Source organism: Chelonia mydas, chromosome 1 (assembly GCF_015237465.2).
Source record: "Chelonia mydas isolate rCheMyd1 chromosome 1, rCheMyd1.pri.v2, whole genome shotgun sequence".
Lineage (NCBI taxonomy): Eukaryota > Metazoa > Chordata > Testudines > Cheloniidae > Chelonia > Chelonia mydas.
This window is the reverse complement of record NC_057849.1, coordinates 237,697,421-237,710,426: the sequence shown is the minus strand read 5'-3', so window position 1 is coordinate 237,710,426 and position 13,006 is coordinate 237,697,421. Positions and strand designations below refer to the sequence as shown.

Sequence of the window (13,006 nt, the reverse complement as noted above, 5' to 3'; positions counted from 1 at the left end):
AATTGCTCCTTGGCAAAGGCCAGCTGATCTTGTTGCAGAGCCTTGTGATGCTACCAGCCTGTGTTGCTCTTCCATGGAGCTGTTGTTTGGGAGGATGTGCTGTGAACTCTGCTGTTCTTTACTGATCTGGTGTGTTCTCTGCCTTTCTTCCAGGGTACTGTCTTTAGTCTGGATTCTGAAGAGGAGGAATACCATGCAATTGCAGAGGACAGCAATGACATCTACATCCTAACCAGCGAAAACTCTGGACAGGTGAGCCCCCCAGAGTCTCCCACAGTGACTACGTCTTGGCAGTCAGAGAGCCTGCCTGTCTCTTTGTCAGCTAGCCAGAGCTGGCACACAGAGAGCTTGCCAGTATCTCTTGGACCTGAGTCCTGGCAGCAGGTGGCTATGGATCCTGAAGAGGTAAAGAGCTTAGACAGCAATGGAGGCGGTGAAGAAAGGAGCGAAAATAACTCTTCCAACTCTGACATTGTTCATGTGGAGAAGGAGGAGATACCAGAGGGGATAGAGGAAGCGGCAGTGTCATCGGTGGCCCTGGAGACTGAGACTGCACAGGAGGGGTTCCTGGAATCCCCTTCTTTGCTGGAGATGAAGTCTGAAGCTGAGATTGTGGCTGTTGAAAAAGCAATCCCTTCTGCACCTTTGCTTACAGAACATGAGGAAGAGGGAGAGGTGGCTGAGGAGCCTGTTGAACCAGAAATCCCCATGTTGAGTAAACCTGTACAGAAACCAACCCCATCAGAAGAAAAGTCTGCACCAGAACCTGAGAAAATACTGCCTCCAGAAGGGGAAATGAAAGTGGGGAAGGAGAGCCATTCGAAAGAAATGGAAGAGAAATCCCCAGCTGGAGAGGAGAAACCCATCCTGTTGCCAGAAGGCAAATCTATACTGCTGTATGGTGGGGCTGCTGCAGTAGCTATTCTGGCTGTGGCAGTGGGAGTAGCACTGGCGCTGAGAAAGAAGTAATGGGGCTCTTTTGCTGAGGAGGGGGGAGAAAGTGGGATCCAAATTTTTTAGTTGCATTAACTAAAGGTTCAGCTGCCTGCTGTTAATTGGACATTTGTATAACTTAAACGGTGATGGGGTGAGGTTATTTGATAAGGCTAAGGCTATGGACAATCATGTTTTTTAGTAGAATTGGAGTGGAGACTGTTTTTGTTTTTGTTTTTTTCCTGATTAAAGTACAGGGGTATTTTAAAAATATCAGTTCTGCAAATTTCAGAACCGAGCACAAGTGCTGAGGAAAGGGGGTGCTTGTATACTGGAAACTGGAACAGAAAATTCCAGGGGCAGGAGAGGGCCGGTTGCTGCTAACCCCTGGAATTTTTAGCTTCCCTGACTGAGCTGTTGTTGCAGCTACCTTGTCTTGTCACTTCCCTTTGTGCCCCTTAGACTCTCTTAAAAACAAACATACAAAATAAACCAGCCACCTTAATCCTGTAGCATGAGGCTGGTCTCCCTTTTGTCTCAGCTTCCTCTCAGGTACTGCATTTCTCCTAACCTCCTAGGTTCCTTCTAAACCCTAGCTGGGAGAGTGCTCATACTATACCTCTTTTCTCACACCTGTTTAGCCCCTTATGCTTCCTGAAGCCCCATCTTGTAAAGATGCTGCCTCTATATATCTGTTTTCTCTGAGTGCTCTGATGTTGGTGGGAGAGATGCACAGGCCTCCACCTCTGTGCTACGGGAGTGTGGAGGAGATACACTACTGTTTGCTGATCTGAGAGAACCTTTGGCTCCCTCTTGTGCATCCCACGTTACTGCCACAGATCAGTCACCAGAGAGTATGACTCTCATTTGGGTCACTGTGCCATTTTCATAAGGTCTTGATGCTAGTGCTTATTTAGTGGATAAAATATGACTACCCAGGATTTATAGTGGAATTCAAAACACTGTGAGGCTGACATCACCTGTGAAATCAAAGGTTAAATGGTTGCTTTGTCCTTATCTTGGGCTGCAGTTCTATATTTTCTTGCATGAGTTAAGTACAGAGCGTATTTAGTCTTAACTCAGCCTTGGTTATGACAAACTGCCAGAATCCTTGATATTCAAAGTAACTGATGCTAGTAACTAAACCAAACAGCATTAAATATTTCCTTTGTTGTTTGCCTGTGGCTTCTGGCCCTAGGGTGAATGACGTTCTGGGAGCCAGCGTGGTGTAGTTTCCTAATGCAAGTTTTGCGCACTATGCAGAAATAATTGGTAAATGTTCCTAAATACTTTGCAGATTCAGTAAATGATAATAAAGTTACTTTGGAAAAAAATTCTAACCCCCTTCGTCACAACCTTTGTTCTTAAAATTTATAAGTGAAATCTTTAAAGTATTACCATGTGCATTAGTTGGCCCAGATCAACCACACGTGTTCCTGTTTCATAGAGTGTATGTGTATATGAATGCATGTGTGTACTGCAGCTTTATGGACATGGTCTTTGATTCCGTAGGTAAAACTAGTTTTCTTTCGGTGTATATGCTGGCTCGGGATAGATGGAGGTAGGTGAAAAGGAACTTGGGATAAAGTGAAAATGAAACCATAACGTACGATTTTTAAAGCATAAGACAACCTATTTTATTTCTGACTATCTTACTTGCTGCCTAGGATATAATGGACCTGTCTTTTACTAATAATTGGGCTGAGAATAGTGTATTCCTTTTTGTCTTGAGCTTTTTATTTTCAAGTGAAATGAATTTGTATCTCTGTTCCTGTCCCTTCCCACCCCAAAATGCTGGCAGTTGACAAAACCCAGTAGTCCACGAATTTTGCACTCTAATCTTGAGCTAGGGTGGGTTTTGTAGATAGGCTTCTAGAGGTTTGAGTTGAGGGATTTTTTCTGAGGAACAGAGAATGGTGGGGAAAGGGTTATTAAAGCTGGTGCCCATTACTGTGGAAGGAACCTGCTTAGCTCAGGAATTTTGGGCTCTGTTGATCACATCCCTGTATATAAGCTGGGCTACTTTTACTCCATAAAAATTGTAGCAGGCTGGCCTTAGAAGTCTTTGTTGTAAAATTGAACTAGTTCTTTTCCCAGACACTTCTAGGTGCTCTGGTTGGGATCCTCATTGCTGTGCAGTGAGTGTGCAGTCTCGTCCTAGCAAGTATTGCCTCATGCTGCATAGATTTTTTTTTTGCGAGGGTGCAGTTACAATAGAGTGACATTGCTGTTTTCCTTGCCATAGCTTCCTTCTCTTACCTCCCTTCTCGAGAGCTCTCTGCTGTAGATATTTTATAGGAAGGACTCCACTATTACTTGTGTCAGAGACATGATACAATTTCCCGTTTAACTTCTATTTAACTTACTAAAATCAGAAGCATTTAAAATGATACGAGTCCAATAAGTAGAAACTACCCCAACCACAGTGGGGCTTTTGTTGTTCAATGTCTAGTTCTCCTCTGTGGAAGGTGTTACTCTATTCTTCTGTTACTTAACTTTATCCACACCCGTGTGGTAGGCCCCTTTACTAGTTTACAAAGAGCTGCTGCTGCCTCCTTCCCCTGCATGGTCCTTGCAGGCTGTTCTTATGGCTAGGGCTGCGATCATCTCACTAGTGACAGTGAAATTTTGTCCCTAAGGTAATATACTTTTATGCTTGGCAAATTTGAGACAGACAGGAGAGCCCCCCTCTCCTTAGTCTCAGAGTGGGTGCTAAAACTAGCCTCAGCTTTAGGTTAAGATTGGAGTACATTTCCCTGTGCATTCTGGATATTAGTATGCAAATTGTGAAATGCGTTCTTCTCACCCCACCGTAAAAGTTTCCTGTATTAGATATTCATACTGGGACTGGAGAAGAATAGTTTTTTACAGGCCGGGGGAGGAGAAATCATTTTCTACTAAGTTGAGAGCAATAGGGATACAAGATTCAAGCATGTATTGTTAAATTGAAACACGTCTTCCATCACATTAACACAAACTTTTCCTACTGCGTACGATTGTTCACTGGTACTCTAGTCCCACACTGACAACAGTGGGAAAGGGAGAGGAGAAGGCAGTGGCAGCAGCAAATAAATCCTTGGTTAGGATTTTGTTAAATATTCCTCCCTCCCCATCAAGAAAATGCTCAGGGCTTTGACTGACTTCTACTTCAGTGGAAAAGCAGCCACAATCCCTGTTTTGGATTCGTTATTCCCTGATGATGATTCCCCTCATCAGTTCTTTCTAAGAAGTTACAGTTGGGAAAATATTCTCCTCCCACAGTAGACTATACATTTGCATCTCCATGAGTTCCCACTAAGAATACGGACTCAAACCTTTTGGGTTTGAAGCAGTTGTAGCCAACCCTAGCTCTGGCCATTTGGTGGAAGTGATCCAATGAGGGGCGATAAACTTAAGAGTACAGTTTTATTGTCATGGGTTTGGAGGCCATGCTTTTGCTCTAAGGTTGATTGTGGATTTGGAAACAGGTAGACTTGCTCCCTCTCTTTTAAAGTATGTTAAGGCAATCCTGAACTGAAGGTGGTGCTGATGTGAAGTGTGCTGGTCATCTCTCCGTAATAGAATGCTTACAGTTGGTAGAGGGGGAGACATTATCTATGTCATTCATTGTAGTGTTATGTTTGTACTGTCATTCACATTAGTATTACTTGCCCTCACCCGCTTTTCCAAAACTAAGTGCCTCAGTGGGTTTGACCTTAATGAATTTTCTACCTTGAACCTTTTCTTGCATCTCTCTACATTTGTCTGCTGCACATCCTCAAGCTGTCATAAAACTACCAAGCATTAGTATTTTTTAGCTGTAGCTGTAGACTGCTTTACAAACCGTTTCTCCCTTTGTAAAAAGTGGGACACAGCCAGATACTCTAAGCCTAGATCACCCTAAGTCAGATTCAGAGGTGGGATAGAACATATAGCACTCCTGTTTCTCTGTCCACTGGACTGTGTTGCTTACTACAGCAGCAGCTATTCTCAAATTGCTCAGGCTGCCTGTAGTAAGCACAACATGGCCAGAAACTACTTTTGAAAGCTAGCTTTGTGTTTGGTATTTAAAAAAAAAAAAAAAAACCCACCACAAAACCCCACCCTCCTGAGACAGCTGTGCTGCCAAAACAAGTATAGACATGGCTTTCAGAACTCTTCATTCTAAGGATGAAATCTCACAGGCCTCTCCAGCTGAAATATATGCAGATGAATTATTCCTTTGTCTGCTTCTCTGTACATTCCCTTATCCAGTGGGTTACAGGGGAGAAATTTTGTATTCTACAGTGGACTGTGGTGATGTGTGAAACCGAAAATAAAACTGCGTTTCTTTCCCCAGCAGGAAGCTGGGAGAGCAGTAGAAGCGGTGTATGGTTTTAATAAATTGGTTAATTTTAGCACTGAGAGGCAAGTGACATTACTTTGAGCCTGGCTGTAGTTGTGCTTGAGAGCTCAGCGAAGGCCGTTCCAAATAAGAGAGAGCGCATTCTAAACTACGACCAGTTTGCTGTGGGACAGGTACTTCACAGGGCTAATGATTACAGGTACGGCAGCCATTGAAAGTACCATGTTGGAGTAGGCAGTATTTGAGTCATATGCAGTTGTTCCCGGGTTGGGATAATCACATTTGCTGAGGTTAAACTAGAGCCAGGTTAGTAGCTATTTAGCTGGAAAATCAAAACCACGCACCGTAGAGCTACCACCTATGGCTAAGGCAACTGAACACTTGATATAGTCCATGTTCATTGCTTTGCTTTTTAAAGGGTTTTCTATCATTTTAATTTATCCTTTCTCCTATTTACAGTTGACCCTCCTTAGGTCCCCTAGGCAGACTGCAGCTAATACCCATTTGTTCCCTTGTAGCTAGTAGCCTGAAGGCATGCTGTAGAAGGGAGCTTCGATGCCTAGTTAAAATTTGCATCAAAAGCAGCTTGATTTCCTTGCTCTAGCTGCTGGAAAAGTGAATTGTCTGACCCAAGACTGACTTGGGCAGAGCAGGTGCAATCATTGCTATGCAGCTGTGGATCTCTCCCACACTCCTGGTTTTCTGACTAAACAGTAGTAAGCCCTCTTCTTCTTTGAACAGTACAAGGCTCAAGACCCACTCAGACTAAGAGAGCCCCTTGGTTTGTTACACAAGCAGCAGCATTTAATGGTGTACTTACAGGCTTCCTCTATGCTTCCATTCTGGTAGGTTCCCAGAAATGCAGTCAGCTGACTTGCAGAAGATGCCTTCACATCTTCCAGCAACCTTTTTTTTTTAACAAGTAAGTGCAGCACTTGGAGGTGGGGGGTAATAACCAAATGGCACAAGAGGCTTCAGACAGTTTAATTAAAATATTATTTTCACAGTGTTAAAGTTCTCTCCAGCTCCAAAGCTCTATAAGTGAAATGTTATGTACATTTTTTCCTTCCCCAAATGGGACACTGCTGTAAGACCATGACCCCAGCTTGCACTTTAATAAATGGTACAGTTTTCAAAAACAATGTGTGGACCTATTCTTATGCTAGTTCCCTTCTGTCATCCTGTGTGCACCACCCCAAAGGCATTCCAGTAATCCAAATCCTCTCCTTTGGGCTAAGGGCATGCTGTTTAACGGAGGTAATGGTGCAGTCTGGTGTAGACAACCCTTGGATTGCTTGCTCTCACTAGGTGCTCAGCAAAATCCAGCTAGCCACATTCTCCCACCATCCTTTCAGCTCCAGTAAATGAAAAGGCTCATATTTCCCTTTGTTGTCTGCTATCCCTCTAAAAAGGAATCACTTTATAAAATTCAACAGAAACCTTAGGAAAAATTGATAAACTTCCAAGGACAATGGAATGCAGGAGACTGAATTCAGTTTTTTTTTTTAAGCGCTTCCTTGCACACCCAGTTTGAAAATGGATAACAGCTGCACTGACAATTTTATTAAGTATAAAATATTTACAGGTACTATAAGAAACAGCAACTCAGAGTTTAGTTTTACATAAACTGTCAACTTGAGACGGTGCATTCCTGGTAGGCCCACCAGCAGAGGCTCTAGGCATGAGTTAAAGGTGATCAAGGTTGCCAGCCTCTTAGTCATTGACTACATGGAGGGACCTATTGAGTGGAAATTAAAGCTAGTGTATGTTATACTCAAGTATGACCAGCTGAATGTTAATTCTGTTGCTTTTCTATAACTTTGCACATCTAAATCAGACACCATCCAGAGGCTCAAAAGACCCTGCCTCCCCCATTGATGTGCCTAGGGGAAAAAACCCTGAGCATATAGTTTACTCAAGAATTAGTGGTGTGTCTTTAATGAAGACACACCTTTGGAAATACAGGCTAAGTGTTAGGTGGTTGTCTCAACCCAGGCTGGCTAGCTCGCACACAGCATAGGGGGTGAAATCCATTGAACTAGCTACTATTGCTCAGAGAGGTGGATTACCTATCATGATAGGGGTGCGGAGAAATGCTTGTCCTTGTGAGAAGAGGCCATACCACACTAGCATAGCTTTTCCAGGATAGTGTGCACAGTAGAGACGTTAACCTAACCTCTGCTTTTACTTGGTAACCCACCCATTTTGTAGTGAGGCTAAATCCCTTGCAGTTGATTAGGACAGTATCTGAGGACCATGCTCAGAAAGACTAGAAGGGCTCGGCTTACTGCAGCACAAAAAAACAATAGGCCTTGCCTCCAGCAGACCTAGCACCATAGACATAAGAGCACAGCTTTGAAGTATAGGTATGCTGTGTGGCTGCTCACACCTGGGTTAACCTTGCAGGGAAGACGTACCCTAACAGGCTCACTGCCAACAGATCCTATCCCCAGTGCATGGGATAATGACCTAAAGTTTCAGTAAACACACCTGAGTGCACTGCCAACTGGCACTTCCTCTTAAGTCTTGGTGCTGGTGAAGACCTGTATGTCCCATTCAATATTTGGTAAAAAAAAAAAAAAAAGTAACAGGCAAGCAATAGTCCTACATGTCTCTGCTGAACAATCGCACAGCTTGAACAGTTCTCCTGTGGTGATCTCTGAAAAACCTAAAACATAAACTAAGGGGTTGTGCTTCCCCCTTCATAGCGGTATTGCAAAAGAATTTAAACGAGGAAAAAAAGCAAAGTTTTAACGTTTAAAGTAAATACTCAAGAAGCAATCTTCTCCACAGACGTCAATGGCACTGGCTCCGCTCTCATTCAACTCTAGAGGGGACACAGAACAGGGGTTAGCAAAGGCAGCAAGACCATGTACATATTCTTAGTGAAATCCCTGTTATTCTTCCCTAAGGGAGAGCCTGCCTCAGTCACAAATTCATCACCACGAGAATGGAGAGATTTTAAAAAGGAGCTACTGGAGAGGAATTTGCCCCTCAACCTGCTGTTTTTAATGACCACCACCCCATTTCTGTGTTCATAGCAACATACCTTATGGCCCTTCTGGGAAATTGGTGCTATTTATGACTCCACCTGCCAGATTTCTGTCATTCTAAGGCCTGATCTACATGTAAAAGTTTTGCCAGCATAATTTTGTTGATTATGGGTGACAAAAGTCAGCCCTACTGACACACAGTTGTGCTAGTAAAAAGCTCTAGCGCAGAGGTAGCTATACTGGCCCCAAAAAAGTCCTTTTGCTGGTATAGCTTATTTCATTTGGGGAACTGGTATAAGCTGCATGGGCCACAGGTCTGTTACCAATATGAGCTGGGTCTATACTAGAAAGAGTCTGCTGGTATAGCTACACATTCTAGTGCAGGCAAGACTTAAGTGTCAGCCAGGGAGCTAAAGGGCTGGTTCTCATGGCAGGAGCCCCACCCAGACACCTTCTCGTCTTCCCATCTAAATCTTGGGGATTGGCCAGTTCTCAAGGCAATACACACCTGTGGATCTGTTTCTGCAGTATTAACTTGTAGGGAACTGGTTCTGTTGCATACTCTAGCAATAAGCTGCCCCAAGCACTGCATTAAAGTTTGAGTCACCTGAGAAGTGTCACTCTCATTTGGCTTTGTGCCACCACTCAAGACAGGTAGGCACTGGTAACCCACTAACACACCTGCCAGTCAGTTTTCAGACACAATTATTGTAGCCAACAGAGTCTAAAAGCTAAAACAACTACGGTCCAAATCCTGACCCCACTGCACAGCCTGAGGAGCTGTTCTGGAGCCACTATGTCCCGTAGCTCATGTGCCCTCCCTGTGTTTGTGCAGGAGGAGAGAGAAGAGCTTGTGGATCTGAATAATTCCAGAAACGCTATACCTGCAGACTAGGATGCAGCTCAGCTCTACAATGCAGACGGTACTGACCACCTCCCAAGGATCCTGCCATGCATACTTCCATCTCCTTCTGCAGTGGAATGACACTGCACCCTTTGCTCTCAGGTGCTTCCATATCTAAAGACTAGGGGGGCAAGTTTGCCCGTGTCAATGCACCATCACTGCCAAGGTTTCAAATTCCCAGTGGTACACTATGGGCAAAGTAGTTATTTTGTAAAGGCAGTTCCTTATTTATCAGAGCCCAGCTGCCTCTTCAGTAACAGCTTGGTTTAGCGCTCACTTTCTCTGTCTCCGGCTTTGAAAACACCACCTCATCAGGACACTTTCAACTACAAATATTGGCTCACTGTCGCTCCAACTGTATGTTAGCTCCACAGACAGAAAAGAAGAATGGTGTCACTGTTTAAACATTTCCCCATCCTCTCCTTGCTGTAGCTGACCCTGTGGCACTAAAATTAATTTTACCACTTAGAGTGGTGGTTTCAGGTGGGAAACAGAGAGAAGGGGAACCCAGCAGGACAGAAATGGGTGCAGAGATGAGTGGAACATGATCAGAATAGGGGCTTAGTCTGGGAAACTACCTTCCTTGCCCTGGAGGAACTGATCACTCCTGGGCCCATCCATGCCACTCCCAGGAGAAGCTGCTGTGAGAACATGTGACTTACTATTCACACTTCCCCTTGCCTACAGGCACAGAGCTAGTGGACACACTGTGCTGGTGGAGGTCAACCTTTGGATTTGAACTCAGGTGAGCAAGTGGGTGGAGCTGCAAGTTTCTCACACAGCTCCCCCCGCAACTCCCCTTGGCCAGACTCATCCCCTAACAGTATCAGTACCTAAGCAGACTGGGACTCCAGCTCCTGCTGCAAAGCCTTAAGTGGCTAAGTAGACACATTGATTCTATAGGAATATAGATAGCAATTAGAGATGGAGGGAGCTCTGCTAGATCACATACAATCGCAGTCCCATCCCCAGCCAGGATTATTCCCTAAACTGCTTTGTCCAGAGCTGAGTTAGCAGGCTTCTGCCACTTTTCTTGGGAGACTCCCACAGCTTAAGTGACAGTTTGATGATTCTTACTTGTTATCCCAGGTTAACAACGTAATTGTGGAGGTTCTGGTTGACGTAATTCACAGTGGTGTTAAAGACACGGTGTAGAAGGGATGGCATTTTGTTTGCTACTGTTCTGGCTAAAACCATCGCTAGCACCAACATGGCTTTCTCCTGCTCCATTTCCAAAGGTATGGTTCTCACAAGCCCCTCCACTGTATTAGACAGACGTCTCATTATCTCCTGAACAGAGGGGAAAGAAAAATTACAGTAAATAAAATATCCCACTACGGCCTGTAAGAGTGACAAAACTTTCACCCACCCAACTACCCCAAAACACTGCTACAATCCCTTCAATGCAGAAGCACACATGGACTCATACTGGGTGGCATTTCACACCTTGAGTGGCTTTTACGCAATGGGGGTCACCGTCATGAACTGCAGGATTTACACAGAACAGAAGTTACATATAGTGCTGGTAAATTTAAATCTATCTTTACAAACATGAAGTGAGATGTGGTCCCTGCCCTGAAGAGCGTACATACACATTGCCAGATCCTGAAAGGTGCTGGGTGCCCTCCCACTGGACTGGGCCCTAGATTAGACAAGGCAAAGACCCAGGATAACAGAGCAGGTGGTGGAGGGTATTGATGAGAAATTAATCCAGGCGCTGCTCTGGATCACTGAAAAATACATATATCCCCAGCAACACAATCTAGATCAGTGGTGGGCAAACTGATGTTGACCGTCCATAGGCACGGCCCCCCGCAGCCACTGGGAGCTGGGGGGCTGTGCCTGCGGACGGTCAACTTCAGCAAAATGTCTCGCGGCCTGCAATCAGATTACCCTGATGGGCTGCATGCGGCCCACAGGTTGCCCACCACTGATCTAGATGCTACACAAACTAAGATGCATAACTACTCTGACTAAGCAATGCACAAAAAACTTAACTAGTCCCAAGCAAAAAAGGTGCATGTCTCTGCCTCCTACATTGCTGGAGTTTAAAAGTTTTATACCAAGGTCATAAATTGGAGGCCTAACAAGGTCTTGAGCACTCACAGCTGCCACTGAAGGTCTGTGGAAAATGCAGCTACTCAGAGTCTTTCTGGACCAGACTGTTAGAGTTTATACAACAAGGGGTTTTATTATATGAATAGACAGATTGTTTAAAATAATCCAGCATTGTCTACCACACCCCAGTTGCTGAGAGTTTGACTCTGGAGCATAATAGATCACACACTGCATTTCCCTGTAACTTGCACAGAGGAGATGCTTGGGAAACACCATCCTAGGCAAGAGTGGATGAGCGCCAAAAGGCCACTTATCTGAAGATAACGGAGAGCTCCAAGGAGGCGAACAAAACTGACTAACAGATCTAGATCTGGGTCCTTCTGAGAGGAAGGATGGTTTATGGCTAAAGCACATGAGTGGAGTTGGAAGAGCTGGAAGAGTTCCTTCCTCTCAAGGTTTTCTGCAACTCCCAACACTGTAGTATCTCAGGGTTGCTGAGTTTCTGCAACTGATAGTATTACGTAAGCACCAGTGTGCTGAGCTGTGTACATGAAACAGCTGAGGGTTTTACAGTCTTAACAAATGCACAAGGTTCAGTGTTAGCTAAGTCACTTAGGGCACATCTACACCACAAAAGACAAACTAAACCAAAAAACCCCCACAAACACACAGCAGCGAGTCTCAGAGCCCTGATCTTCAGGCTAAAATGGCAGTGGAGTGGAGATGTTCCTGCTCAGGCTGGAGCCCAAGCTCTGAAACCTGAAGATGGGTGTGGCTCTCAGAGCCTGGACTCCAGCCCAAGCGGGAATGTCTACGCTGCTATTTTTAGCCCTATAGCGTGAGCCCCAGACAGTTGACTCAGACTCTGAGACTCGCTGCTGTGGGATTTTTTGCAGCGCACTTGGGGCCTGATTTTCAGGAGGTGCTGAGTCCTTGCAACTCCCACTGACTTCAGTGGCCACAGAGCGCTAAGCACATCTGAAAGTCAGGCCCTTTGTGCCTTAGCTTCCCCACTGCAAGATGGGGATGTCAACACTCCTGGACCTACCTCTCAAGGTGTTGTGAAGCTACTGTAATGTTTTCTGGAATCTTTACATGGAAGGTGCATGCAAAGGATGGATTCTTGAACTGGTCATACCGAAAGCAACAAACTACCTAAAACAACAATCCAGGCAACTCTCCGTTCTTGCTGATCACATCCGGAGATATCTGTTACATTTTCATCCTTCTTTAGTTATTGCTGATCAGCTGAATTCCTCACTTACCTCTTTGGACAGATTCTCATTCACAAATTGCTGCACTAGATCATTTACTACTCTCGGTTGGATCTCCCTAGCCACTTGGTCCCCAATCTCAGCAAGCTGAGCTCCAATGAGCCGGAAAATGTCCTCATCAATCACAGAATCTAATTCCAGAAAAACAAAGAGATGGTTTTAAACAGGATTTTGTTCACATACAGACATGACCAAATCTAGGCCCAGTGCAGGTGTACAACATGCTCAAGTACCCCAAAGGCGCTCTCGCAGTCATCTGCGCACAGCACCTCTCCCCACAAAGCGTTAGAAACTACTACATGCCCCAGGGATCATGCCATTCATCACTGGCATGCAGCCACCTCTGAGGTGGAACACGATAGCCCTGAATAGAGAGCTGAATGTCCAGCAGCACTACGTAACAGCTCAGGAGAAATATTATCTCACCCAAATGATACTGCAGGGGGAATTTAAAATATAGCTACTGAAATGAAATTTGGCCAGGTCACTGTAGTAACACCCTCATCCTGGAGGAAAAGAA

The 13,006-nt window shown here is 44.8% G+C and overlaps 2 protein-coding genes across 24 annotated transcripts in view; one reads left to right on the top strand and one right to left on the bottom strand.

Moving 5' to 3' along the window:
- BCL2L13 (BCL2 like 13) overlaps positions 1–13,006 on the top strand; it is a 119,951-nt gene that overhangs the window by 84,646 nt on the left and 22,299 nt on the right. For 5 of the 8 annotated variants that reach the window (XM_043540039.1, XM_043540044.1, XM_037877543.2 and 2 more), the window contains one exon: positions 154–6,396. In XM_043540039.1, the coding sequence (XP_043395974.1) occupies positions 154–969 (816 nt within the window). In that variant the 3' untranslated portion in view covers positions 970–6,396. Of the gene's footprint in view, positions 1–153; positions 6,397–9,085; positions 10,239–13,006 lie in introns of those variants that run through there. The other 3 variants (XM_043540047.1, XM_043540051.1, XM_043540056.1) reach the window with 3 other exon arrangements.
- The window catches only part of BID (BH3 interacting domain death agonist), a 40,571-nt gene continuing 33,791 nt past the window's right edge, over positions 6,227–13,006 (bottom strand). For 13 of the 16 annotated variants that reach the window (XM_043540086.1, XM_043540103.1, XM_043540095.1 and 10 more), the window contains 3 exons: positions 12,478–12,617; positions 10,232–10,444; positions 6,799–8,084 (listed from right to left, as the gene is read on the bottom strand). In XM_043540086.1, coding sequence (XP_043396021.1) covers positions 10,235–10,444; positions 12,478–12,617 — 350 coding nt within the window. In that variant the 3' untranslated portion in view covers positions 6,799–8,084; positions 10,232–10,234. Of the gene's footprint in view, positions 8,085–10,231; positions 10,445–12,477; positions 12,618–13,006 lie in introns of all 16 variants that reach the window. The other 3 variants (XM_037877577.2, XM_037877630.2, XR_006288695.1) reach the window with 2 other exon arrangements.